This window comes from Drosophila suzukii, chromosome 2R (genome assembly GCF_043229965.1).
Source record: "Drosophila suzukii chromosome 2R, CBGP_Dsuzu_IsoJpt1.0, whole genome shotgun sequence".
Taxonomy (NCBI): Eukaryota; Metazoa; Arthropoda; class Insecta; order Diptera; family Drosophilidae; genus Drosophila; species Drosophila suzukii.
The window spans coordinates 4,103,440-4,131,198 of record NC_092081.1 but is presented as its reverse complement, the minus strand read 5'-3'; the positions used below and the strand labels follow the sequence as shown (position 1 = coordinate 4,131,198).

The window sequence follows — 27,759 nt, the reverse complement described above, 5'->3', positions numbered from 1 at the left end:
GAATTGACTGAAAAATGATCTTAGAAAATGAATCTTTTATAAAGGTTTTTACTTTTGAAATCATTTCATTAAATGGCGCGGATGTTTTCAAAAACTTAGATAAAACTAATGACCCGTATAAATAGGTTCTATACCTGGTAAAACTCTAAGAAATGTTGATCAAGAAATGAAATCACCTTAAATAAGGAGTTGGTTCTCAACATGCGACTAATGACTTGACCGAATGTTGTGTTATTTCTAGATCAAGGTCGGGCTTAAGTTCGTTTACTTAAGTTAAGCTCCTATTTTCAGTAATCCCAACGGATTCCGCAATTCTTCGGCTCGACAACTCTGCCTGCATCGGAATAACATAGCTCACTCATCCCAATCCAAAGTGCCCAGCTCATTGGGGTGGTTCTGTGTGATAGTTTACACTCACTCACTCTACGTTTGAGTGGAATTCTTCTGCTGCTGCGGTGTAAGTTCTCAGTCTGGGGACGGCGATCGTTGAGCTGTCTACCTGCCTCTGCCGCTGCCTCTGCCCGCGTCGCCAGGTAAACGAGCGTCTTGGTTTCACTCGGGGACTCGTTTCGCCTTCGCCTCGATTCGTTTTTAGTCAGTGCTCGTCGACTTCGAGGATCAGTATCCTTTTGGCATCCCGTGAGCGCGGTCGTCTGCCGCTCTCCCTCGAATGAAAAACTGAAATACGATATCATACTAAAACGATCTTAAACGCGTACCGCTTGTTAAGTTTTTGTTGTTCGGACATTACTAAAAAGTACGTGCAATAACTGTTATAACTATTTTCGTACTTGAACCAAAGTTATTGTGTTGTGAAAAAAACCAAACCGAAGCTGACATATCTTGGATTACTTCTTACTTGGATATACCAATTAAAATCGTTGCACAATGGATTACAAAAACGATATTAATTCGGACGACGATTTCGACTGCTCCAATGGCTATAGCGACAGCTATGGCAATAATGGACGCACGTCCAATCCGAATGGATTATCAAAGGCGGAATTGAGAAAGGTGAGTTGGGTAAGTTAGTAAAGTTAGTAAGTAAGTTAGTAAAAAACCTTTTTGAATATTTCAAAATGACTGTTCCATGTCATTATATTGTCATTTAAACCCTTGCGGTGTATCCTCGCAACATTTTAAACTAATTAAAACCAAAAAGATATTTGTAAAAAATCCTTATCTGGGGATTATTTATCTGGGGCTAGAAAAAGTATCAAATTACATAACTGCATTACAATACCATATATTTTGTATACAAAAATCAGGACAAACAAAACTTAAAATTTAATGTTGTACAAACATTTCATTAAACTTCCAATAAATTCCTTTCAAATTTCGAACATTAACTAATTGCTTTTCCCTTTCTTTCTTTTTTAGACAAACAAACCGATTATGGAGAAACGTCGTCGGGCTCGCATTAATCACTGCCTCAACGAACTGAAGTCCCTTATCCTGGAGGCCATGAAAAAAGACGTAAGTATCCTCTCCATGAGTCAGAGAAGAAGAGGAGTTGCCGCCCGCGATTTAGAAACTAGGCCCCCGATCCATATCAGTTCACTTTCCTTATAAATTATGTCAGACCTTGAGACACAAGTGTCCGAGGGCGGCAAAAGTACAAAAGGACAAAAAACTATATAAAAAACCAACTCCTACGACACTCGAACGGCAAAAAAACACAAAAACCGAGGGCTCTAATTGAGTATTAAATTTTATTGATGATCATTACACGAGAGCGCCGACGAGGAGTCAGTCAAGAGACCAAAAAGTGTTAACAAGTCGAGGAATTACGCAGAAATCGGTGGAGATGCGAACGAAACCAGGTTTCCAAGGAGTGATCCTGCTGTGAGAAAACTACAAAGCAGAAATCAAGTAAAATTTGCCGCCGCAGAATTCTGCAGGAGAGCCGGACCAAAAATCAAATAAGAAAGACATTGAGGGAAAAAAGCAAAAGTAAACAAAAGGTTCAGACAGGAGAGCGGGGGAGGGTGAGGCTCGAAGGGTGAGGGGGCGGGGACTGGCGAGCGACCTGCGTGGGAACCTTTTGCTAAAATATGCAGTCCCAGAAGGCGAGAAAGAGACGGAGAAACGGGGAGCGAAGAATGACGAAGATCGCACTGGACGAAAAAAGATCTGAAAGATCAAGAACAAAGTTCTGAATTTAAAATGTGGTTTCTTCTGTGGGAAATATTTTTTGCCCAGAGAGTATTCCAACCTAAACAACTTTCTACAAAGTCTGCAATCGCTTTATATATATATTTTCTTTCAAAACTACTTCAATAATAAGGATCAATAAGAATTCAATGATATGCTTTAGAACCCTTTTCCCTCAGTGCACAGTACGAAGATCGTTCTTCTCGCTGTAGTTGCTGAATCTCACCTTGGTCGTGTGATATTTACAGAGTGGACTCGGCTGAAGTGGACTGCAGATTACACGCGAATAGTTGGACATATGAGGCACGAAACGTGCTCCTTAACTTTGCTTTTTCCCAAGCCGTTGAACTTGTTGTAGGGCCCCAAACAATTAGCCCGACCATCTCCTACTCCATCTTCATTTCATCATTATCTGACTTTGGTTCCTTCTTTTTCTCTACTTTTAGCCGGCTCGTCATACCAAACTGGAGAAGGCCGACATACTTGAGATGACGGTGAAGCATCTGCAGTCGGTGCAGCGCCAGCAGCTGAACATGGCCATCCAATCCGATCCCGGCGTGGTCCAGAAGTTCAAGACGGGCTTTGTGGAGTGCGCTGAGGAGGTTAACCGCTACGTTAGCCAAATGGACGGCATCGACACGGGAGTGCGTCAGCGACTCAGCGCCCATCTGAACAACTGCGCCAACAGTTTGGAGCAGATTGGTTCGATGAGCAACTTCAGCAATGGCTACCGTGGAGGTTTGTTTCCCTCAACGCCGGCCACGGCTGCTCCCACTCCCCTGTTCCCCTCGCTGCCGCAGGACTTGAACAACAACAGCCGCTCGGAGTCGTCTGCTCCGGCCATTCAAATGGGCGGACTTCAGCTCATTCCCTCCCGCCTGCCCTCGGGGGAGTTCGCCCTGATTATGCCAAACACCGGGTCCACGGCTCCGCCTCCCGGACCCTTCGCCTGGCCAGGATCTGCGGCTGGAGTGGCAGCTGGAACAGCCAGCGCCGCCTTGGCCAGCATTGCCAATCCCACGCATCTGAGTGACTACACACAGAGCTTCCGGATGAGCGCCTTCAGCAAGCCAGCCAGCAATGCTGCTCCGGCCAATCTTCAGGGAAGTCTCGTCCACCCACTGCCCGTGCAAACGCAGCTGCCGGCTAAGAACAGCACGAGCAGTCCGCCGCTGAGTCCCATCTCCTCCATCTCCAGCCACGGCGAGGAGTCGCGGGCTGCCTCGCCCACCGTGGACGTGATCAGCAAGCACAGCTTCGCCGGGGTCTTCTCCACTCCGCCGCCGACCAGCGCCGAGACCTCCTTCAACACCAGCGGATCCCTCAACCTGAGTGCCGGAAGCCACGACAGCAGCGGATGCTCGCGATCGCTGGCCCACTTGCAGCAACAGCAAGTGAGCTCCACCAGCGGAATCGCCAAGCGGGACAGGGATGCGGAGGCCGAGTCCAGTGACTGCTCCCTGGATGAGCCCTCCTCTAAGAAATTCCTCGCCGGCGCCATCGAAAAGTCCAGCTCCGCCTGGAGGCCCTGGTAGATCATCAGTATAACCCACTTCTATGTTACGTTTATCCATTGTTAATTTATTTCATCGCAATTTTTTTCAAAGATCACCAACTCAAATGCTTTAGAACCCCATTAAGTTTCAACGACTTCTATATGTTTTTATGTATCCACGTTTCGCTTTCTTCATTTTAAGTTCAGCTGTGATTTTGTATATTTTTTGTGTAATTCTCATTTAAGCATTTTTATACGACTATTATGTAGTTCATTAACTAATTATGACCTTTAATGTTTCTTTTACTTCTCAATTATTTAATCAATTAAAAGAGTTTCTATTTAAGTTATGTAGATTTCATTGTATAGCGTTTATCGTTAAGTCTTTCACGTTTCTATTTTAGTAGTTCATTATAACGATTGTAATTTTAGTTTTTAGTTAATTAAAGATTTGATGATTGGAAAATGAGTGAAAATAATGATAATAAAAGACAAATGCTACGAAACAAGCAATCAATAGATTATTTTGTTGAAGGGTTTTTGGGACATAAGTTTATAAACTTGGTGGAGCTTGCTAGTTTTTTAAATGCATTTCAAATCGCATTGATGAAGTACTTGACTTCATTGGAAAATCGGAAGCAACAATTAAACTGATAGTGATATGACTGCACCGGAAAAAGCCTTGCATCTTATGTTCAATGTTTTTGCAAAGATTGATTGAACCGATTACCCAATTGAAAGCTCCCAATCGATGCTATATAAGCCCACGGCGATTATTCACTGTGTGAGCAACTAAACTAAGTGCAAACGAGAGCGCGCAGTGATCTTCAGGCGTGCATTAAAATAAATAAAAAACATTAATACAATTCATTCGAAAAGAAATGTTTACCATGCTAAGAAATAAGCTGCTCGTTGTTCTAATTTGGGCAATCCTGCCGTTAATTACGTTGGCCGACGATCCTGAAGATGGTCTTCATAAATACCGAGCTTCTCCAAAACTCACGGGCCCTGTGAAGCTCATACACGATCCCGAGGATTCCATATTAAATACTTTGGATGCCGCCCTGGAGAAGATTTCCGCGATCTACATGCAGGCATTGTTTGCTGGTACCCATACTCCGGAATTAGAAGCTCCACTAAGAGCCTTAGAAATGGAGCTGTTCGATCTGCTGGACCAGCTCTATAAGCAGAATCGTCTCAAGGATTATATGAAGTACGAAGCGGAAGTGACGCGACAAATGATAATCTACAACATGCTCAAGAGATTGTTTGGCTACACTCAGGATATTGTGGAAGTTGAGGCTGAGACTATCTAAGCTGTAAATTATAGATTTGTTTTCTAGTCCTAAGGTTAGGAATGCAGTTGAAATAAAAAGATGCATTGTAAAATTTATAAATATATTGTACTACTAATAGAGATCCGTAATATTGTTTTTATATTTCTTTTAAAATATGTTACAGTTCAAAGAACGAAAATCGGGGAAAGTAAAATTCATATTCATATTAATTCATATAATTAAAAATTTGAAATACTGTTCATACCAATTTATATTTTTCATATCTATAATTTTTTCTAATTCCTCTTAGTGTAGAATCCACATGAAAGTGATTGAATTAGGATTGTAGCTACAAATTGATTTACATCCTCATTTCCCACTTCAATTTTCAATTTCCCCTTGCTTTCATTTTCCTCTCGACCCTTTTTTGATTTTTTATTCAAAATTTGATTTCACTTCCGTAATAACTTCCGCAACAGCCTGTTCTCGTCCTGCGGCTGCCTTGCGTGTGGCTGTCGAGCGTCGCCCCCACCTTCTACCTTTCTGCTTGGGACTTGGGACTCGGAACCTCCGATATTCGGCTATTCGGATCCTCGGCACTTCCCACACTCATCATATCGGCGCTGCTGTTACCCGATCCTGCTGTGAGAAAAACAACAACACCTCCGCCGAGAGATCGAAAATTATCATAATTTCCATTTCCTCTTTACGCTATTATCCTTTTGCATTTCCAAATACCGTTGCACTTGTTCGTGTGTTTCCCACACATCCTTGAGATCCTTTATCGTTGCTTGTTTGCTTTGTGGTTGTTCGCAGGTCTCCCCGCCCCGTCTCCTTGCATTCCACTTGTCTCGCTGGATCCTTCGGTTTCATTCCTTTGTGCGTCGTGTTTGCAGTGATTTGATGCTGGGATCGGAATCCTGAGCGTTTTCCGTGGGGTTTCGGCTATCACTTTTATTTTTACTTTTGATTTCTTTCCTGGGAATCGCTGTGGGAATGTGCACTTACCTCGATTTCGTATAAATATTAAGGCATTTACCACATTTTTGGGCAAACTTGTTTTCCATTATTAACAGATTTCATCTTAGCGCCTGCCTTGTTCCTTTGTTTTTTGGGATTCCAGCAAATTTAATTGTCATTTAACAAATTAACTTGCAAAAATTCTACATCGCTGGCAGTGATTTTCCCACAGACAAATTCCCCTGCCCACAATAGAGTTATTCCTGCCGAAAACAAAGTCATGCGGTGTTTCGCAGGAACTCTCCCACACACATTTTGAATATGCCCCTGTGATCCTTTTCTGCTGCAAGAAAAGGATAAAATGTATCCCGGCTACCTGTGCATCGGCAAATTCAAATCGCTTGCATTTCTTAAGGAGGAACAAAACCAAATAGGTCCTGAATGGACCCAGCTATCTGGGTTTCACGGGCTGATTTGGTTTTCTTGTGGGTAACAAGTGTATCTATCGGTATCCGTGAGATGGTTGTGATTGAACAGCTTTGCGCAATGGGAATGTGGAAAAGTGTTTCCTTTAGTTTTCCCAGGATATGGGCGCTGTAAAATTCCTTGAGAAAAAATGCGTGATTACGGCATTAGCATTGCATTGTATCTTTTGCTTGATCCTTTGTTGTCCTCTCCGGAAGAAACACACCTTAGTTCGATTTATTTCGAATTAATGCATATTTATTATGTTTTTACAGTGGTTTTTGCAGTGCGTGAGCTGTCGCGCGTTAGTTAATCGATTCGCACTTTACTTAATTAATTACATACATCATTATCTGCATAAATATCATTTTTACATTGTATAATTGTTAAAATTTGGCTTTTATCTGAGCATTATTTTATACATGAAATCTCTTTCGGTTTTAGGTCGATTGATTGGAAAATCGTGCAAACTAAATAATGCTACATACATGTAGACATAAGTATTCTAGTTGTGTAAACTATGTGATGCAATTATTCCTAAGCAACTTGTTCGTTAATTTATATATTCTGGATATGCTGGAGCTGAGTCGTCCTGGCATTGTGAAGACTAAATTAATTTAAATGCATATTTGGTCAATCTCCAGCGACGAATTCGACTTCGCTCGCGTTCACTAATTGGCAAATTGTTAGTGACTGCTCGAATGGTTTTTTCCGTTTAATGTTAACTAGGCTGCTTGTGGGCAATAAATGTATAAAATATGTACAACGTTCTCTTCAGCTCGCGAGCTTCAACTAAATCTACCAACTACTAAATTTACAGATCCACAAAACGTTTCGGATATACACAGATTCAAGTATATTAAAAATTCATTTATCAAAAGGCGTATTGCTTGTAAAACGTGTAAACAAACGAAAAGAAGACTTCCCGGTATAAGGACATCATTAGGGACATAACAAGGGGAGCAAGGCTGCCCGAGTTAGAGCTCTTTGGATGAGGACCAAGGTAGGCCCAGAATTAAAATAATATCAAAATAATAGAAGGAAACAAAATGTACACAACGATTACAAAAGTTTGTTATATGGCTAAGCTATCAGTCCATTGTTCGAGTTCAAATCGTTATTGAGTGTTGGGATGTGGATATCTCCTTGGCCAACTGTGCCTAGCACAGCTCCCGGTTGCAGCCGGTCAATCATCAGAGGATGTCCGGCGTGTGATTCTCGTCGTGCGTGTGCTGCAGCAGTCCTTTCCGCTCGTCCGGAGCCGTGCTGTGTGTTATTTCCGTGCTCACTGGCTCCGGAATCGCATCCGCGTACATAGATTCGTACACGGGATTGGCAAAGTTACCCTGCAAAATAAACTAGAGTTAGTTGTGGTAAATGGAAAAAGTGAAATGGGGTTAATAAAATATTTGGTACTAGCTACTTTGAGTTAGTTATTAAAATTAGGGAATTATTTTCTCACCTTGTCATCTTCATTAGCAAAGGTAGGAGCCTCATCTGCATCACCACGATACATGGCATTGGTGAGCATGATCTCCACGTTGTCTGTCAGACGAGCGTGAGAGAATGGCTGAGCTATGCGATGTTTCCTGCAAAAAGGTAATATGGATTAGATAAGCCTAATAAAATGCCATCAGAAACAACTCACTTAAGGAAGTAAACAGCACCAGCGAACAAGGCTAGCACCAGTAGAATCACAGCCAGGATGACGGCCAGCACGGAAAACACTCCGCTCGACTCCGTGGGTTCCTGTTCGCCCTTTAGGGCATCAGCACTGTCCACCAGACACGGCACCACCTTGTTGTTTTCGCACAAACATTCGTTGATAGAGCTGCCCGGCCGACAGACGTTGCATTCGCCTCCGACACAAAGGGGCGGCAGTTCACAGGCATTTCCTTGCCACTCCCCAATGCAGCTGCAATGGGGCAGGCTATACTCATCCAGGTGGCAGACACCACCATTCGCACAGTACCGCACACAGGGATTGTCGTCCGGAACGGGCACCGTGCAGAAATCGCCATTCCACTGATCCGTGCAGTTGCACAGCGCCACTCCCTTGATGATATGACAGGTTCCAGCGTTCTGACAGATCATCAGAGTGCAGGGATCCCTGATGGGCACCTTGGAGCCTTCGCAAAAGTGCGGCGGACTAGAGGTCTTGCACAGATCTGACTCGCAGCTCTCTCCTATGTAACGCGGCGGACAGGTGCAGCTGAGGCGACCACCCCGCTCCGAGCAGGTTCCTCCGTTCTTGCAAAAGTCCCGGCAGGAACTGGACCCGCAGTGCTCGCCAAAGAAGCCACTGGGGCACTTGCACTGACGCTGGCCCTTTGTGCCGATCACACACGATCCGCCGTTCTTGCAAAAGTCGGCGCACTCATCGATCTCGCATCGCTTGCCGGTGAAGCCATCTGGACATTCGCATTGTGGGGTGCCCGTTAGGGTTTCCCGGCAGACACCGCCGTTCTCACAGGTGAGATTCTTACAGTGCTCGCACTGCTCGCCGGTGAACATATTCGGGCAGCTACACTTCATGCCTTCCGTTTCGGAGAGCAGGCACGATCCTCCATTGTGGCAGCGGCTCTGGCAAACAGGCATGGAGGTCTCGCACCTTGCTCCAGACCATCCCGCCGTACAGGTGCACTTTAGAGGTGGCGTTTCCTGGGATCCCGGCAACTGTGGCGCCACCGAGCACACCCCGTAGTTTTGGCAGTAACCAGAGCACCGATAGTGCTCACACAACTCTCCCTCAAACTGTGCCTGGCAGATGCACTTGGGCACGTGATCCACGATCTTGCAGGTGCCCAGGTTGCACTGAAGCGGGCAGTAATCGGGGATGTCCGCGTGCGCCTTGCACACACCATCATCGGTCATCACATAGCCTTCGGCGCACTTACAACTGTAGCCAGTGGACGATTCCGAGGAGAGAATGCAGAGGGAGCGGGAGGACTTACAGGGATCCTTGGCGCAGGGATTGCTTACTGGAAAAATAAAACGTTTTGATTTAATTACAGTTAAGGAAAACGAATGGAGATTCTGGGTTTATACTTACTATTTCTGTTCTGCTTCATTGGATGCAGAATGCCAATGTCAGACGACCGATAACCCTTCAGCAAGTAGGTCCCGTTGTCGTTGCCAAACTTGTTCATCTTAATGATGCTCTGATCGTAGAGCTTGATGTACAGATAGTCCTCAAAGACGTCAATCTTTTGGGGTTTCTCCCGATTTCCAAAACGACGCACCACGTTGCGATCCTTGCCATTGAGGCGACACGTCTCGATCGTTCCCTTGCGATAATCTGCCCAGTACAAACGACCCGTCGGATAGTCCATAGACAGGCTGATTGGCCAGCCCACGTCACGCTCCACCAAACTCTTCTTGTTGCTGCCGTCCAGAGAGGCCACTAAAATGCCGTTCTCCAGCGTTGACCAGATCATAATGCGCGACTCGGGCTCCAGGACAATATCCGTGGGATTCATGCCCGTCGACACGAGAGAAATGTATTTTTTACCCTCAATATCGGTTGCCAGGATTTGATTATGCCGGGAATCAATAATGTATACACGCTGGGAGATCCAGTCCACTGCCAATGATTTTGGATCGTCCAATTCGGGAATCTAAGCGGTAATAAATTTTGAATATTTGTATGCTTTCGTATGATAATCATTTCTTGTGTACTCACGTTAAATGCGGTCAGCTCCTTGAGATCACGCCGCACCCTTACTCCTGTACCCTCGACATGCGGAGTGGCAATCTTCATGGTGTGAACCTTGCCGTGGTGCGAGTCAATCCAGAAGAGAAGTGTGTCCTTGGGCCTGATCAGTATGTCAAACACATCGATCTTGAGGCTGTCTGTCTGGAAGAACCCAACTACGGTGGTTCCCTCTTGCTTAGCGGGCAGAATAAATCGGAACTCCTGCTCCGAGGCGAGCAAGAGGATCTGATCCGGTCCGGAGGCCAGGCAAGTGGCATTCTTCTCCGGCCCCTTGTGGTAGCCATCCGCGCACTTGCAGTTGTAGTGGCCCGCTTTCTTTTCGATGCAGATTTGCGAACAGCTTCCGAATCCGCACACCGGCGGCTGACAGTTCATCTCATCGGATCCATCGATGCAGTTGTACTGCCCGTCGCAACGATAGCCCTTCGAGATGCAGTCGTCGTTCTCGCATTGGAATTGGTCATGCCGGCACTTCGGCAACGCCGCACACACCGCATCGGACTCATCCTCGTTCTCGCCGCAATCATTGACGCCGTCGCAGAGCGCCGAGTTCCGGACGCAAAGTTGGTTGCGGCACTTGAAGGCGTTGGCATGGCAGTGGGTCTTGGCACAGGTCTCTAAGCTCTCGTCACTGCCATCCAAGCAGTCGTCCCACCCGTCGCACTTCCAGCGGGACATGATGCATTTTCCGTTGCCGCAGCTGAAATGGTCCGAATGGCAGGTGCAGTTGACCTCATCGGACCCATCCGGGCAGTCATCGTCTCCGTCGCACTTATATTGCCTGAAAGAAGTAGGTATTTTTGGCATATTCCAGAAAGCCAATCTTGACCACTTACTTGTTGATGCAGGTGTTGAAGGCGGCGCACTTGAACTGATTATCCTTGCAGGTGATGTTGCAGTTGATCTCGTCGCTGTTGTCGTCGCAGTGGATCTCTCCATCGCAGCGGTAGTTGTGCTTGATGCACTTGCCCGTTCCACACCGGAACTCGCTCTCCGAGCAGTTGCGCATCTGGCAGTTCAGCTCGTCACTGCCATCGCCGCAGTCGTTCTCGTAGTCGCAGCGCCAACGTCCGGGAATGCACTTGGAGTTGTTGCACTTAAAGTAGGTGGGGTCACAGGTAGCCTTGGAGGTGAAGCAGCTGCTTGGTTCATCCTCGCCATTGGGGCAATCGAGGTCGTCGTCGCAACGCCAAGCGAGTGGAATACACCGACCCGAATCGCATCTGAAAGTAAGGAGGAAAATGGCTGTTAAGCTAATATGCTAGTATTTCTTTAAAATGGTAAACTCACTGGAAGTCGTGGGTTCCGCAAGAGACATTATCACAGTTGGCCTCGTCGGACTTGTCCGGGCAATCAATGTCCCCATCGCACACCCACACATAAGGCATGCACCGGTTGTTGCCGCACTGGAACTGATCCTTCTTGCACACGAGTGGCGTGCACGCGGATTCATCCTCTCCGCCCGGACAGTCCTTAACTCCATCGCATCGCTTCACATTGTCTACGCAGAAGGCACTGGAATTGGCGGTCGCTCCACACTTCATATGGGTATCGAAGCAGGTGAAATTGTCGCAGTTCAGTTCATCCGATCCGTCGCCACACTGGTTAATGCCATCACAGAGGTTCGAGGGGTGGGTGCACTTCTTGTTGGCGCACTGGTACTGTCCAGGCTCACAGTGGAAGGGCGGACAGGTCTCCGGCTCGTCGCTGCCATCGCCACAATCGTCCTGGGTGTCGCAGCGCCAGTAGAACGGAATGCACTTGTAAGTGTTCACGCACTCGAAATGGGCAGCCGTACAATTAGCCCGACAAGTGCGCCCATCGTCCGCCAGGACAAAGTTAGTGGGACACATGCACTTGTAGTACGGTTCCTCCGGCGACAGGACGCACAGCGTGGAACAGTTGGCGGCCAGGCAGGGATTTCCGCTAATGGGCTGCTGCTGGCGGTAGGGATGGAACACGCGTAGGTCCATCGGTCGATGGATTGTGGTAATCAAAGTGGTGCAGTTCTGTCCGTTAAAGAGGCTGCAATACTCAATGGACTTGGTCTCCCAGTCGGACCAGTAGATACGACCCTCCCACACGGCAATGGCGAAGATGTGGTGCAGATTCAGTAGCGGATTGATGCTCCTGGCCAGCAGCAATCGCGTGTGATTTCCATCCAAATCACTCACCGAGATCGTGTCCTCCCTGGCATCACCCCAGAACAACTGTTGCGTCTCAAAACTTATAGTCAAGGCGTTAGGCCAACCCAAGCCATCCCGAATGATCATCTTAGGATTGGAGCCATCCATGCCAGCCTTGCCTATGTGCGGAGTGTCGCCCCAGTCAGACCAAAAGATGTGCCGCTGATACGGATGCAGGGCAACGCCACGAGGTTCCCGCAAATACTCGTTGATCAAGACCTTCCGGTACTTTCCATCAAGCTGTGATACTTCTATCGTATCCAATCCCTTGTCGCACCAGTACAGATTCTTCGCTACCCAGTCTACGGCTAGACCATCGGGGTTCTTTAGCATGGCTTGGTGCAGGGTCTGCGTCTTGTTTTCCTTGGGGCAGTGCCTCTTGATGGTACCCACGGTGCTGGTGACATCAGACCAGTACAGGCACTGGCTATCCCAGTCGTAGTCCAGGGCCACCGCATTGGAAAGCTCGTTGATCAGTATACTGCCGTTGCCTGCCATGTCGACCTGCCGGATATAGTAGCGATTCGAGAAGATCAGCTCCATGGACACGTTGCTGGTGGCCTTGCAGGTGTGGTGATCCACCAGGGCGTAACCCTTTGCGCACAGACACTTGTATGATCCGTATGTGTTGACACAGGTCTGGGAGCACGGCTGCTGTTCATCGCACTCGTCGATGTCCGTGCAGAGGTGCGGACTCTTGGGCAGGACCTTGTACCCCGGCCGGCAATGACACTGGTAACCCACCACCTTGTCTTCGCATTCGTGCTCGCAGATATCTGGAATCAGGCACTCGTTCACGTTGCACATCTCTTCGTCCGAGAAGTCGCCGCAATCATTCCTCCGATCGCACAACAAATCAGCATGAACGCAGGCTCCATTTTTGCAGCGGAAGTCGTCGGTGCCATTGCATCCCCGTGTGTGGGCACACAGACTGCTCGTCTCGTCGGATCCATCGCCGCAGTCCGGTTTTCCATCGCACGTTAGGTTCTTTAATATGCATAGGCCATCCTGGCACTGGTGCATCAGCGACCCCCCAGGGCAGGAGTGCGGGAGAAAGGCTGGCACACAGCCTTCGTACTCATCATCACCTCCAGGACAATCCTCATCCCCATCGCACACATAATGAGAGTCGATGCAGAGGCCTGCAAAGGTAACAATTTGATAATTAGAAATTAAACAAAGTTACCTCTTAGTTTTCAAAAATGATTGTACTACAAATGTACCGATAGTTTTCATGTTTGTTTTATTTTAAATTTAAAAACATTTTTAAAATTGTTATATCTTCTTAAGATTGTTATATTATTGCGTATTTGTTAGAACAAGCGAAGTAATGTCTATTTTGCTCTCATTTTCTCATTGATCGATCATCTGTTATTTTAATAATTTTAATCGTAATTCCTACATTTTAAATTAATTCTATATAATATATATAACAAAGAGACTACTTTTGGAAATGTTTAAAACTTAGGAACTTATTGCATAAATCGGACAGACGAGCATGGCTATATTGACTTCGCTCTCGAAGCCTTTCAACAATATTTCTAACTTAAATATCGGAAATGTTTCCTTCACTGCATTGCAAACTTCTAATTAAATGATAAGTGACAAACAAATATTTAATTTAGCTTTGTACGCAAGCAAAACAAAGAAGATCTTTCAGAATTACACGATAATGTTGTCTTAGTTTTTTGAAAATATGGTAAAAATGGTATTTAAGAAAATGTTGAAATGTGATATAAGATTTTCAACTTACCACTGGTACAGAGGTGAGCAGGTGGCGGACAGTCTGGAATGTGAGTGACGCCTCCGCATTGGGGACCTTCGTCCTCGCTGCCCTCATCGCCTAGGCCGCTGGGACAGTCCTTTTCACCGTCGCACACCCACTTCTGGGGAATGCAGCGTCCGGAGCTCTTGCACTGGAACAAGTGCGGTCTGCATGGCCGACTCGGACACTGCGGGCCCTCGTCCGTGCCATCCTCGCAGTCGCTCTTCCCGTCACATTGCCAACTAGCCGGGATGCAGATTCTGTCGCAGGCAAACTGATTGCCCCGGCACTCGGTGCGGCAGTTAATCTCATCGCTTCCATCTGGACAATCCTTTTCGCCATCGCAGTGCCAGGATCCGGCAATACAGTTCCCGGCGGCACAGCGGAACTGACCGGGATCACAGCTTACATTGGTGCGGTTGGCGCAGTCCAACTCATCCGTGCCATCTGGACAGTCGGGATCTCCGTCACAGCGCCAGCTGGGCATGATGCACATCGTGCTGTTGCCGCAATGTACGAAGGTCACATCGCCCACCTCACAGGGAGTGGGAGCACACGTCTTTTCGTCGCTGAAGTCGCGACAGTCCTTCATGTTGTCGCAGAGGAACTTGCGCGGAATGCACTCGCCGCTTCCGCAGCGGAACTGATCCGGTTGGCACTTGCAGAGCAGGGCGGTCTCATCGCTGCCATCGCCGCACTGCTGCTCTCCGTCGCACTTCTGCTCCTTGGGAATGCATCGGTGGTTCTGGCACATAAAGTGCGTCTCTGGGCACTGGCGGAAGATGCAGTAGCTGCGCCACTCGTCCGATCCGTCCGCGCAGTGCGTCACATTGTCGCAGGTGAGCTCCATGGGTATGCATTCCCCAGAGTGGCAATTGTACTGCAGGGCGCCGCAGCTCGTATTCACAGGAGCAATGCAGCGTCGACCGTCGGGTGCCAGGATGCCCCGGGTGCAGTGACAGGTAGCCTGGCCGCTCTTGTTCAGGATGCACACATCCTCGCACTGACCATTCAGGATCTTGCACTGATTAGCATCGCAGTTGATGCTGCTGTTCTGAACCGCCACAATGCCCATAGGCCGGGTCACATGCTCCCGCAGGAAGAGTACATCCGTGCCTGTATATTTGTTAGCTCTAACAACGGCATGGAGCACCCAGTCTGTCCAGAAGAGCAGGTCCCCGTACACAGCCATGGCAAAGGCGTGCTTCGGCGTGGAGTGGGCCAACACCACTCGATTGGTGCCATCGTAATTGGTCCGCTCGATCTTGTCTAGCCGGGCATCCGCCCAGTACAGCTTCTGCTGATCCAAGTCCAGAGTCAGGGCATTGGGCATTTTGATATCGGTTTTTATGATAACCTCCGTTCCGTATCCGGTGAGGTACGATCGCTGAATGCAGGGCGACTCCTCGTTCCAGTTGGTCCAGTAGATCATGCCCAGACACGGCTCCACAGCGATGCCACGCGGCTTGTCCTTTTCCCGAAGACTGAGTACGTTCTTCACATGGTTTAGGTTTTGATCTGCGTGCTCAGAAAGATGTCGCAGCTCCACGCTCCGGATTGCAGCATTGTTGTTCGAGGTCCAGAAGAGCTGCTCGTTGACGATGTCGTACGCCAGACCCTCTACTCGCTCCTGCTGGCCTATCAGGACGCGCTGGCCCGTGCCATTAAAGTACACCTGGTTGATGGTGCTTAGCTGGACATCCGAGTAGTACACCAACTGCTCCTCATAGTTATAGCTGATGGCGATCACGTTCCTCATCAAACTGGAATTGGAAATCATTTGAACAGGCCAGTTTTTATCAGCATGATCAGTCATGTGGATGCTCTCAATGTTGCTCCGATAGCTGAACAGCAGGAAGTTTTCGTACGGCTCACAGCTGTAGCCATCCGAGGACAGGTGACTGTGGGCACAGGCGCAGATGGCGCTGGTTCCATTGAACAGGCAGAGCTGTTCGCAACCTCCGTTGCCGTGGGCGCAGGGATTGCTTCCCTTTTGAAGGTGCTTGGAGTAGATTTTAAGATCCCTAATGGCATCCTGTTCCGTTTGGAGGACCACCTTCGACTGACTGAGGTTGGCCAAGGGGGCCACTCGGATGATTCCCTCGTTGTACTTGTTTTCCGCCCAATACAAATACTCTCCCATCTTGGAAAGAGCCACGGGATTGTTGAGGCTTTCATTCAGCAGTTGCTGCCTAAGATTTCCATCGTAATCAACCTTCATCAGGGCATCCGGGTATCGCTCACACCAGTACACCTTGGTGGCTTCTATGTCCAGGACCAGACTCCCAACCGCCCAGTTGGCTCTCGTTTGATTAACCAAGACGAAGGGTTGACTGCCATCCAGGCCAACGCGGCCAATGTGTTGTTGGGTTACATAAAAAAGCATTCCTTGCAACGGGTCCACCGCTAGAGCCGTGGGTTTGTCCAAGTTGGAGACCACCACGTATCGATGGCTTCCATCGAGACGAGCAACCTCGATGATATTTCGCTTCGTGTCACTCCAGTAAATGTTTCCAGCCACCCAGTCGATGGCAATACCACCCAGCCAGTCCTGCTGCTTGTATCCCACAAGGTTGAGGGCCTCCAAAATGGTTTCCCTTTGGGTTCCATCGCGTTTCACGCGGGATATACTGCCCAGCTCGGTGTCGCCCCAGTAAAGAGTATCTGTCGCCGCCAGATAATCGATGAAGCTGGCCGAACTTACCCGGGAAATGGGCACCAAAGCCTATTGGAAGGTAATTGTTAAGCAATTTTAAAGTTCAAAAGAAGAATAAAATATCTTACCGGAGAAGGCGTGTCAAACTGCTCCGATGGATCAATCATTTCCACGCCCTGCAACACATCGATGGAGTAGAAAATAAATTCCGCCCGCGGAACACAACCGATTGGATTGTTTGGCTCCACATCATAGCCGAGGGCGCAGCGGCAGACGTGCTCCGTGGACGAGGTGGCCAGGCAAAGGTGCTGACACCCACCGCCCAAGGCCCAATGAGCACAGGTATTTGAGCCTGTCTGCGCATCCGCATAGAACATCTTCATGCTCTGAATACTCTCTGGCAAGGGAAACAAATTTATAATCAGAGGAACTTAGTCCTGGATTTGAGATGCACTTACTTGTATTAACCCTGAGAAAGGACATGTTGGAGCACGCTTCCTTCTCACATTGCATAATCACACTCTGAATGTTTTCCGGAAAATATAGCGTTCCATTGTAGACAGTCAGCGAACTGATCGAGGTGATTGCACTGGCCACCAGTACCTTATGCGTTTCGTTCCTTGGAATGTCGTAATATGCGATTCCCGAGCTCTCGTAAGCATAGTACAGTCGCTGTGAGTCGAAGTCCATGGTCAGACTCTGGAGATTGTTCTCGTACTCATAGATCAACAAGCGGCCCGAACCGTCTAGATTGGATTGCTCCAACTGGGACAGACTTCCGTCGGAGGCAGAGTGAATCCAATACATCTTTCCACTGAAAATATTAGATTATAGGTCAGCAAGTTCATCTTAGCCGGATTGATAGGCAAGTCGACTTACTTAGCGGGATCCAAGACAATGCTGTCCACCATGTTCAGATCCTCGTGGATGGTGGTCACATATTCACCCTTTAAATTACTCGCCAGAATATTACACTTGATCTGACCCGAAGAGAAGTACAAGTTTCGGCCAATCCAGTCGAGGGCAAAGCCATAGGGTTTCTCAATGTTGGTGTTGATTATGGGCTCAATCAGGCCGTTCGAAATTCCGGCACTTGAGATCTCATTCTGCTGAATGTCCGACCAGAAAATGCGACTTTCATCCACCAGGAAATCGATGCGTTGTGGAGCCACCAACTTTAGAAAAAGGAAATACTTAATGTTACGAAAAGTTTATACTTAGTAAGATTTATTTACTCACCCTTGGTGACTGCCGAATAGTTGGTATGGTGAGGTGACTGGGCTGATGGAGATCAATACCCCGAATCTCGTCCACCATGACGAACAGCAGCACCTGTTCATTGGGCACACAATTCCTTTCATTGCTGGGATCCAGGCGCATCACATGGGGACATTCGCACTTGAAGGTTCCCTTACCACTAAGGAGACAAAGATGAGAGCAGCCTCCGTTGTTCTCGCCGCAGGGATTCCGATCCCAGGGCTGGCGACTGGAGTGCATCACCTGGATGCCAAAAGGCTGCGACTGGGTGCGTTGCAGCACCTGGACGTCGCTTCCATTCCACTTGTTGGCACGTATTACTGATGTGGTTCGCCAATCCGTCCAGTACACATAGTTCTCGAACACAGAGATGGCAAACGGATGGGAGAGTATGTCCTTGTTGCGGAGTACCACGTGATGCTCGGATCCGTCATACATGGTGCTACTGATCGAGTCCGACTTGGCATCCACCCAATACACCCTTCTTTGAGTGTAGTCTAGAGTCAAGCCATTGGGCCATCCGGCGTTCAATTGCCAGCTGGTGGAGATCATGCGTCTGCCATCGCCCGACATGCTGGCCCGCTCAATTCTTGGCGAGTTATCATCCCAATCGGTCCAAAAAAGAAGACCTTCCCTTGGATCCAAGGCTATAGCTCTTGGGCTCTCCATGTTGCCGGCAATCAGTGTACGCCGAAAGCTACCGTTCAATTTTGCCACCTCGATCTGGTCCAGATTGGAGTCGATCCAGTACAGGTTTTTGCCCACCCAATCCACAGCCAGTCCCTCGGTGGTGGAGAGTCCAGAGTGGATGACGGCCACTACATTTCGCAGACTCTCGCCGACCAGCTGACCCCTATAAATCTTGTCGTCGATTACATCCGTCCAGAATATCTCCACATTGGATTCGTTGTTGTACAGGAAATCCAATGCAATAATATTCCTCAAGGAGGTGTAGAAGTTGGCCACGTTCATGGTCTTCAGGTTGACACCTTTGATATCCTGCCTGTTCGTAAAGATGACGTAAGGCTCATCCGGAGCGGTGCTTTTGCAGGTGAACCGATCGTAGCCCAGGTCGAATCCATCCAAGCAACGGCAGTCGTAGCCCTTCCCGCTGCTCTCGCACACCTGCGAACAAGTGTCCCAGTGATCGCAGGCGTGCTGCATGCTGCAGCGCTTTCCGTTCGGTTGCAGGTACAGGTGGTCGGGACAGGAGCAGATATACCCCTCCGGCGTGTTGTGGCAACGATGAGAGCACTCATGTCCGCGGTCGCACAGCTTATCCGCGCACAAGAAGCCCTCGTCCGTTGTGTCCTCGCAATCGTTCTTTCCGTCGCACAGCTGGTTCACCGTCACACACTGCTTGGAGAAGCCACACAGCCGATCCGGGTGCTCACAGATCACCGTCTCGTTCATGTCAAATCGACTAGCATTGATATGGGTGCAGTTAAGCTCATCAGTCTTGTCGAAACAGTGCGGAATGCCATCGCAGCGCAGAAAGTCCGGGATGCACTCGAACGGATCTAGGCAGGCGAACTCATGCGGAGCACATTCGCTTAGATCCTTCCATCCAGTCACCGGATGATTGTCGCTCTTTGTCTGGTTGCAGTTGGCCTCGTCGCTGAAGTCCTCACAGTCGTGGATCCCATCGCACATGTGCATCTCTCCATAGCATCCAATGGGGCGGCAGTACTTCTCCCCGTGTCCACACTCCAGCTCACATTCTATTTCATCAGCATTGTTTCTAGTGAGAGATACAAATATATTAGTTTAGATTCTAAGCTTTAGATACGCTGAATTAGTCCACAGGCTTTGATAACCTACCCGCAGTTATCGATGCCGTCGCAGATGTCGGCAAATTGACGACACCGCCCATTGTTGCAGTCAAATTCCGGGCACTTGCTGCCAAAGATTGTCTCTGACGTCTCATCGGAGTCATCATCCGGTCCACAATCAACCACTCCGTCATTAACCCACGTCAATTGGATGCAGCGACCGCTTTTGTGGCAGGTAAACTCGTTGCTGTTGCAGGTGTTTTGTTGGCAGTTCGCCTGATCCGTTCCGTCCGAGCAGTAGGGAATGGAGCTGCAGAGCAGCGATCTCTGATAGCAGCGACCATTGCACACAAAGTTGAGGGTTTTGTCGCAGGTATTGGCGTTGCAAGGCCCCTTCGGATCGGAGCTCTCGTCGATGCCATCTTCACAGTCGTCGAAGCCGTCGCACATGTCCTTGCTATCGAGGCATTGTCGCGTGCTGCGGCAGATGAATCCCGAGGTGCAATTGGGACGAATGGGAGACGGAGCCAACTGGGGGATGCAGTGGCTTCCAGTGCCGTTGAGCGTGAACCCATCGGGACAGCGACATATGGCACCTTTCGGCGTGTTCAAACACATTCCCGGACACTTGGACTGCGCACAGGCACTGGGTGTTTGGGGCATTGGTTGAGTGGCCACATCGAAGATCCGCAGATCTGCAGCTCTTCCGGTTCTCTGTAAATGCACCGTTGAGCTAAATGTGCTGGATAGGTTGGCCTGGTGCGCGTGGAAACGCCAAATGGTGGAGTTCCTGTTGTCAGCCCAGTAAATCAGTCCATTGTACTGCACCATTGAGTAGGGATGGAACTGGTCGGACTTGAAGAGCACCTCCCGCCCGGTGCCATCCAGCTTCATGACTTCAATGGTGCCCAGCCGGATATCGCACCAGTACAGCTCCTTGGTGCGACGATCGACATCCAGGCTGCGGGGCCATTTCATGGGCATCGCACCGGTGCCCTTGGCCAGCAGCTCCTTGTGAGTGCCATCCATCCAGGCGCTGTAGATGCCGGCCTCGCAGGATTGCGACTCCCACTGCGTCCAGTAGAGCAGCCCGGTCGTGGGGTCGAGTTCCAGGGACCTTTATAATATGATTTAGTTGTAAGAAACTCTGGTTACATTATATTATCAACCACACTTACATGGCATCGCAGTCGGTGCTAAAGGTAAGCACCTTGCTCAGGTTTTTTAAAGGAGCCACCTGCAAGCTCCGATGGCTGGACCAGTACAGGTGATCGTTGATCCAATCAAAGGCCAGGGCGTGTACCTTCTTCAGACCGTGGGTCAGCAGTCGGGAGACACTGCCATTGAGCGACTGACTCCGGATGCTGCACAAGGGTTCCTCTTTTCCCGCGAGACTCGCATCCGAATCAGCGACCACATAGAACACCGCCTTGCCGCGCACGTTTACATCGATGGCCAGGGTTTTGGAGACATTGTACACAGGTACCATGACATCTGGTTGCTCACCAATTTGCTCCAGCTGCTGCACTTGTTCGGTGTCCAGCGGTACTCCGCTGATCCTAGCCAGGTGCTTATCACTGTAGACCAGAAACTTGTCGAGGGCGGAGAGCAGGCAGGTCGTCTGATTGTGCAACTTATACCCGGCGGTGCACAGGCATTTGGCGCTGGCGAATCCTTTCGTCCACTGGGGCACACAGATCTGATTGCAGCCGGCGTTGTTATCGCGGCATGGATGAGCCACCTCGGGCTGCTTTTGGCGGTGGAAAATCCTTAAATTGGCACCACGGCTCACATTCGCGTGGAGGACGCGGGCCTTGAGCGTGAATTTATCGATGCTAACGATGGCCTTGTCCATCCAGGCTGCCAAATAAATTGAGTTCTCAAAGACCTCTACGGCATGGATGGTTTTCAATGGCACAGGGGACTGAAAAAGAGGCGAACAAGAGAAATCAGTCATCACAAGCCCCAAAAAGTATGCTACAGTAAACGATGAGTTTCGGAATTTTGTTAATTTAAAATCCGTTTTATATATAAATAAAAAGATGTAAATGAATTGTTCACCAATATATAAACAATAGAACCTAGTTTGGTATTTCTATGGAAATATTTTTTCCATTTAATACTTACATCTGGTGCCCTTTTGAGGGTCCAACGGTCCTGTCCCTCGTAGTTCACACGTTCTACCTCATCCTTGTAGATATCAATCCAGTACACCAACTCATTGGCCAGGTCCAGAGTGACGCTGCTCGGGTGGTAAACTTGGTCGGTAACCAAAACAGTGCGATTGCTGCCGTCGAGCAGCGAACGCGACAAACTGGGCGTCCAGTCCGTGTAAAACATATATCCCTTGGTGGGGTCCAGTGCCAGAGATGACAGCGGATCCACCTGCTGCAATATCACGCGACAGAAAGCCATTGCGTTCGTGCACAGATAGACCAGGCCATCGTCCTCGCTCACCAAATACCAATTACCCGACAGCCAGTCCAATCGAAGTTCTGTGAAGACTGTGAAGAAAAAATAGACCAAGGCAAGCAATGAAAACCAGAACGTAGCATTTTGCATCGATAACTCGAACGCTCTTAAATATGTGTGGCTCTATGAATAACCATAGCTAACTTGATGGCTTTACTTAGAAATACTATCCAAGCCGATATTTTCGAATAGGATATAGTAAACATTTAATTACTTAACTAATTACTATTTGGTAGAGCCACGTTATTTATAAATATTTCCATAAATACGGTAAAGTTCCAAGCTATTTTTAAGGATGGTCACCTTTAAGCACCACAAATGGGAAACAAATTCTATTCTTAAACAGAGTACCTTTTGCCAGGACCCCAATCGGGGTCAAGATAAACGGTCACTCACATTGCTGCGGGGAGACGAAGGAGGAGAAGGGCAGTGTCCAGTTGACCCGGACGTCATCGATGCGCTGGCACCGCATCTGCAGTTCGTACCAGCTGAAGTGCAGGGCGCAGAGGGTGCGATTCCGATGCCACACGTCGAAGGCGTGGACGAAGCGAACGGGTTGCGTGAGCAGCAGCTGTTCCTCATTGCCCTCGCCATCCTTGTCCCCATCCTTATCCGTAACTTTATCATTATCCTTTGCCCCCGTGGGAGCGATGACTTCGCCACTGGTTCCGATGCGCCGTATGCCGTCCTGCGAAAGAAAAGTCAGCGTGGCCGGCTCCGTTGGCGGCACTATAAATTGAGAGGGATTAGCCGGTTGTGCATCTGGGTCCGGGAGGTTTCTGTGGCCCTTACCATTGATGGCCCGGCAGCGACTTCCCTTGGTCTTCGCATAGCCGGAGACGCAGGAGCACTCGTAGGAGCCCGGCGTGTTGCGGCACACCTGGTCGCAGGTGCCCGGCTCGGAGCACTCGTCGTAGTCCACGCAGCGGGTGGAGTTCGACGACTCGGGCACCTGGTTCTTGGGGCAGTAGCAGCGTGCCCCCTGCGGGGTCAGCTTGCAGTTATAGCTGCAGTTCAGCGCGGCGCAGGCAGCGTTCTGTTTATCTGTTTATGAGTAGTGATTATCATTAGGCTCATCTATTTTAATGAAATACTTATTATTATGCATTATGTATTATTTTACAAATTAAAGTCAGTTTTCTCTTCCTAAACATCATGTGAAAATTTTGAGATTAAAATCTATTTTTTGCTTACATAACATAATTAGCATAAGTATTATAATTAAATAATTTAAAATTCCAAATGGGCATATCTTCACGAGTCCTATTGTAATAAGGAAAACTAATTTTTAATGAAGTCTTTAACTTTCTATGAAAAAACTGAAGAAACTTTTTGTCGAACTAAACTAATATTATAATATTAAAGGGTTAGATTAAATTTTCTTATAATTATTATTTTTTTTTATTATTATTATTATTATAATTATTATTATACTACAATTTTTTTTGTATTTAGTTTATTTTATAAAAATTGATTCCCTTTTCAAAATACCCTAGGCACCTTGATACTTTAAGCAAGGAAACTAATGAAATCGTGAATTGGAGTTTAAACTTCGTTGTATAAATTACCTATATTAAGTTCGAGTACCTGAGATAACTACGCAACTAGATTACGAATTGGATAATTAAGACATTTCCATAACAATACAATAATTGGCCGCGCTATGATACTGGCCCTGTTTAGCAGTATTGGCCGGCGTAAACCGATTGAGTTGGCTTTCGGCGGGCCAATTAGCCGCTTCGGTCAGCTGCACCCACTTACCACATTGCAGCTCATCGTTATCACAGTCCCAGCGGCCGTCGCAGAAGCGGGACAACTCCAGGCAGTCGCCGTTGCTGCACTGGCCCTCAAAGGCGCGGCACTTGGGCGTAGCGCCATTCGGACCTGGTCGAAATAAGGAAACCGGGAAGCAAGGAGGCGGGTTAGTGGGTGGCGCTGGATGGGCCCGCGGCTTACTTACAGTTCAGTTCGTCGGATGTGTCGCCCTTGCCGCAGTCGAACTCCCCGTCGCAGAGCCAATTGTTCGGGATGCAGTGGCGGGTAACCCCGCACCGAAACTGTCCCTCGTTGCACTTGGGCGCCCCGGCTGGAAAACAGAACAGAACAGAGCCAAGCTCAGTACACTCCACTCCACTCCACAACACTCCTCCCGTACAATAACAATAACCGAAATGAAGATTTATGGTGGGGTTTGTTAGTGGTCTTGGATTGGGGCCGGTGGCTCGTTCGCTGGTCCGCTTTTCGGCCAACAAAAAGTTGCTTCTGCTGTTGTTCGTACAAATCGCTGAATTATTTCGCGAGATATCGTAAATAACACGCAAACAAGGGCAGCCGTGGCCAACTTTCGGCAGATATAAAAGTTTGAACTTCCACTTTAAGTGGAAAATCCTAGAAATAACTGTGTAATCCTGGCACTTATAATTTGAAAGGGTTACATGGGGTTGTATGGGGGGAAATTGGAAAGTGTCATCAATATGGTTATCAGGTTTAAGGTGTTATTTATAGTCCCAGAGAACTACGAAAATATGGGTACGCATGCAATTTTTAAGCTGTAACTCCTATTTTGGGAAATTTTAATTGGGAATAGGGAGGTTACATGTCTTCTATCATTTGGCACCCCATATCTGTAAATGGAGTACAAGGCGAACCGAACATAGCACACATATTTTTTCCAAGAGAAATACATTCATTTTAAAAAGAAACAAATTAGACTGGCAACCATCTGGTAACGCAGCTTTCTAATATGGAAAATAACCCTAGGTCCCTTTCATTCCTTCTCCCCTTCATGGTCATTACCCAATTAGCTCGACTTTTATTAAAGTGAACGAGTTCTATTCTTTTTTTTGGGGGGTGACAATGGCCAACCCTTGGAGGACCATGAAAAAATAACCGTGACAAATACGCTTGGCTAAATGGAACGTTAATTTTTTGAGTTGACTTTGCTTCCAGTTAGTTGAACTCCCCGTGGCACTTGAAAATGTTTAACAATTGGCCGGCAACATCATTTTTGACCATTTTCGAGGGCCAGAGTTGATTAAATAAATGCCGGGATCCAGTTTGGCGGTGGTCAGCATCCCAGAACGCCGTCTCCACTGCTCCCCTGACAAAATTTCTGGTCCTGTTAGCTCCGCGCTCTTTGCGTTCGGGGCGAAATAAAAAATGTAAACTTCACTCTGGACCCCGTGACTGCATGCCCTTGGGCTTATTACGTATTATATCCGTGTTGCCCTACGCCAGCGCCATGGAAATTGCCGCGCGAATACGGGAGTACGGGAGTACGGGAATACGGAAGCACGGCAGACGGAGACATGGACACGTCCAATGGTTGTCTCTGGAGTTTAACCTCTTGGCAAGCGAAATATTTTTGGCCGTTCCCATGTGTCGCCAATGTGGCTTTTATGGTTATAGTCGCGCATGTCGGTCGGATGTCGCTCCTTGTGCTCCTGGCTCCCGGATCCCGCTTTCTCCACCCCTGAAGGAGTATCACCCGTGCCACCCATCCGCTGTCAAGGCATTGTCATGGCTGCCTTTGATTTCGACCTCCAATGCGGCGAGAATACAACGCGTTATTTGAATTCTTCTTTGCACATTTTCCTTTTATTTGTGTCAACAATTTGCATCTCTGAAATGCTCACAAGGAGCAAAAATGTATGACTCTAGGAAAACAGGAAAATATTATAATATTGTCCGTAATGTCTGCTGTTCCCATGCACATTCCATTTGCAGAGAAATGAGAATGAGACCTCGTAAAAGTTGATACACTCGAAAATGGTAAACAAATACATTGAATACAAGTGAAGGATTGTGAAAGGAATTAATATGTATAGATTTTGAACTAAACCTAAAGATCCTTCGAAATTTATCAAAAATTGGTATACATTTACAGTTACAATTTGTAATCAAAAACTAGAGGCTAACCAACAACTACCTAGAAAATAATTACACCTTTAAAACCTAAACATTTCCTATTTTTAAATTAGAACTTCGAAAAAAGTTCACATGTATTTGCATTTTAAATTTTCCCTAGCGGTTTGCGGCCCCCATCAAATAACTCCCTCAAAAGTGGCAACTAAAATATTGCCAAAGCTCAAATATTCACAGTTTTTAAATCCCGAGAGTCCATTTAAGTCAAGCCTCATTTAAAAGTTGCGTATAAATTTGAATAAATTTATATGGAGAGGAGATCTGAGGAAACTTTTTTGTCGCTAGTGTAACGAGGCCAGTTTAAATGCAATATATCAAGAGGCTTATATATATGACAACACTTTATAAACTTTGTGTGTGTGCCAGTACGTATGTCTGCACTCAGTTCAGTTCAGTTCAGTTCAGTTTAATTGAAATTGCGCGAACGGAGAGAGGGGGCAGTACATAAGGAGAAAGTGGGGGGAGTTGGGCGAATGTAGATGACAACGATGTGCCGGGCACATTTATTATAATCTGTTGCATTAATATTTGCCGACAATTTGTCGTCTGAGTTGTCGTTGTCGTTCTCTCTCCGGCTGCAGTGCCATAAAAATTAAATTAAAAATGCCAGAACTCTGCGGGCCAGCAGCAATTGTTGCAGTTCGCCGTTGTCATTCAGCGAAGGAAAAAAACAGAAAGATAAAAATGGGCACACATTAATTTTAGTCTTGTGGCTTTTTCCACTTATCGGCCCTCGAGAGTGTTAAGGACAAACGCTTAAATTTCCCAATGACAGTCGACCAGAGTTGGCTTTTAAGGTCCATGACAGGCTTTCAGTTTACGGATTTGTCGGCCAAAAATGGTTCGACAACTAATTGCATTTGCTACGGACAGCCGGTGAATGGGCCCGGTACTTTGGGCCATGTATTTGCGGTGAATTTTTAGGCCCGCCCACCTGTCATTAGGACGGACACACGGGGAATGGCCAAAAAGCGTTCCGACCAAACAGTCAAACCAATAATAAAGCAATCACCGCCTGCTAATGTCCCCAGCGGGGGTTCGGCAGCTCTTGTGGATTCCCGGATTCCACCCGGACTTACACGGATCGGGGGACACATTGGGTACTCACCGCACTCGCTGCCCTCATCGGACATGTCCGGACAGTCGGCCTTGGAGTCGCATTTCCATCGCATCGGTATGCAGAATCCATCGTTGCATGTGAAGTACGAGGCTGGGCAGGGACCTGCAATGGGATAGATGACGGAATAATGGTCACTCAGGGCAACAAGGAAAGGGAAACGGGCGAATGGAGGCAGCCATTCAATCAATTGCGTTCAAGTTTGAATTTTAATGAATGCAAGGAGGTGTGTGGAATGGAAGCAATTATGGTAATCTCCAAAAGTGCCATGGTTGCCAAGCAGCCATTTATCCTAGCAGTTCGATTGATCCTCTTAACTGGTTAATTAAAACAGCCTAAGATGCATGAGCTGCATTTACGAATGTAAACAAACTGAAATTAAAATAAAGAATCCAAAGCACTGGCATATTTTCCATTATGATGAACCATCTATATCTCTGTTTATTGCGCATTATTCTAATCGAGACCGCAATCAACCAACGCACGCTCACGTAAATTATTCCCGAATAATAATATTTGATCCACAGCTGTGACCAATAGGTTG

At 47.6% G+C, this 27,759-nt stretch overlaps 3 protein-coding genes across 5 annotated transcripts in view; 2 read left to right on the top strand and 1 right to left on the bottom strand.

Moving 5' to 3' along the window:
* Positions 1-486: 486 nt before the first annotated feature.
* dpn (deadpan) lies at positions 487-4,056 on the top strand. 2 transcript variants are annotated; one of them, XM_036814189.3, is made up of 3 exons: positions 487-1,023; positions 1,381-1,476; positions 2,601-4,056. In XM_036814189.3, exons 1-3 carry the CDS (start codon positions 889-891, stop codon positions 3,687-3,689), a joined length of 1,320 nt encoding a protein of 439 aa, XP_036670084.3. In that variant the 5' UTR covers positions 487-888; the 3' UTR covers positions 3,690-4,056. The 2 variants fall into 2 exon arrangements, with proteins under 2 accessions (XP_036670084.3, XP_016943047.3); XM_017087558.4 differs by having other exon boundaries at positions 491-1,014; positions 2,601-4,052.
* A 396-nt stretch (positions 4,057-4,452) lies between these two features.
* Positions 4,453-5,064, top strand: LOC108019567 (uncharacterized). Its single transcript, XM_017087405.4, has one exon. The coding sequence runs from the start codon at positions 4,531-4,533 to the stop codon at positions 4,963-4,965; it is 435 nt and encodes a 144-aa protein (XP_016942894.3). The 5' UTR covers positions 4,453-4,530; the 3' UTR covers positions 4,966-5,064.
* A 1,518-nt stretch (positions 5,065-6,582) lies between these two features.
* The window catches only part of LRP1 (LDL receptor protein 1), a 61,754-nt gene continuing 40,577 nt past the window's right edge, over positions 6,583-27,759 (bottom strand). Inside the window, exons 2-21 of one of the 2 annotated variants that reach the window (XM_065863331.2) lie at positions 27,207-27,320; positions 24,135-24,260; positions 23,936-24,058; positions 22,967-23,218; positions 22,571-22,903; positions 21,830-22,206; positions 20,881-21,626; positions 19,752-20,819; positions 17,913-19,671; positions 17,553-17,848; positions 17,132-17,487; positions 16,802-17,070; positions 14,006-16,742; positions 11,357-13,394; positions 10,903-11,289; positions 10,034-10,847; positions 9,404-9,968; positions 8,000-9,332; positions 7,814-7,940; positions 6,583-7,709 (exon numbers count right to left, since the gene is read on the bottom strand). In XM_065863331.2, the coding sequence (XP_065719403.2) occupies positions 7,545-7,709; positions 7,814-7,940; positions 8,000-9,332; positions 9,404-9,968; positions 10,034-10,847; positions 10,903-11,289; positions 11,357-13,394; positions 14,006-16,742; positions 16,802-17,070; positions 17,132-17,487; positions 17,553-17,848; positions 17,913-19,671; positions 19,752-20,819; positions 20,881-21,626; positions 21,830-22,206; positions 22,571-22,903; positions 22,967-23,218; positions 23,936-24,058; positions 24,135-24,260; positions 27,207-27,320 (13,985 nt within the window). In that variant the 3' untranslated portion in view covers positions 6,583-7,544. Of the gene's footprint in view, positions 7,710-7,813; positions 7,941-7,999; positions 9,333-9,403; positions 9,969-10,033; positions 10,848-10,902; positions 11,290-11,356; positions 13,395-14,005; positions 16,743-16,801; positions 17,071-17,131; positions 17,488-17,552; positions 17,849-17,912; positions 19,672-19,751; positions 20,820-20,880; positions 21,627-21,829; positions 22,207-22,570; positions 22,904-22,966; positions 23,219-23,935; positions 24,059-24,134; positions 24,261-27,206; positions 27,321-27,759 lie in introns of those variants that run through there. The other variant, XM_070994702.1, reaches the window with a different exon arrangement.

Excerpts from the sequence above, each read along its gene's own strand:
- dpn (XM_036814189.3), top strand. The coding sequence starts at position 889 with ATGGATTACAAAAACGATATTAATTCGGACGACGATTTCGACTGCTCC. Across the intron at positions 1,024-1,380 it reads AATTGAGAAAGGTGAGTTGG|ACAAACAAACCGATTATGGA; the intron begins GTAAGTTAGTAA and ends TTTCTTTTTTAG. Across the intron at positions 1,477-2,600 it reads TGGAGGCCATGAAAAAAGAC|CCGGCTCGTCATACCAAACT; the intron begins GTAAGTATCCTC and ends CTCTACTTTTAG.
- LOC108019567 (XM_017087405.4), top strand. The coding sequence starts at position 4,531 with ATGTTTACCATGCTAAGAAATAAGCTGCTCGTTGTTCTAATTTGGGCA.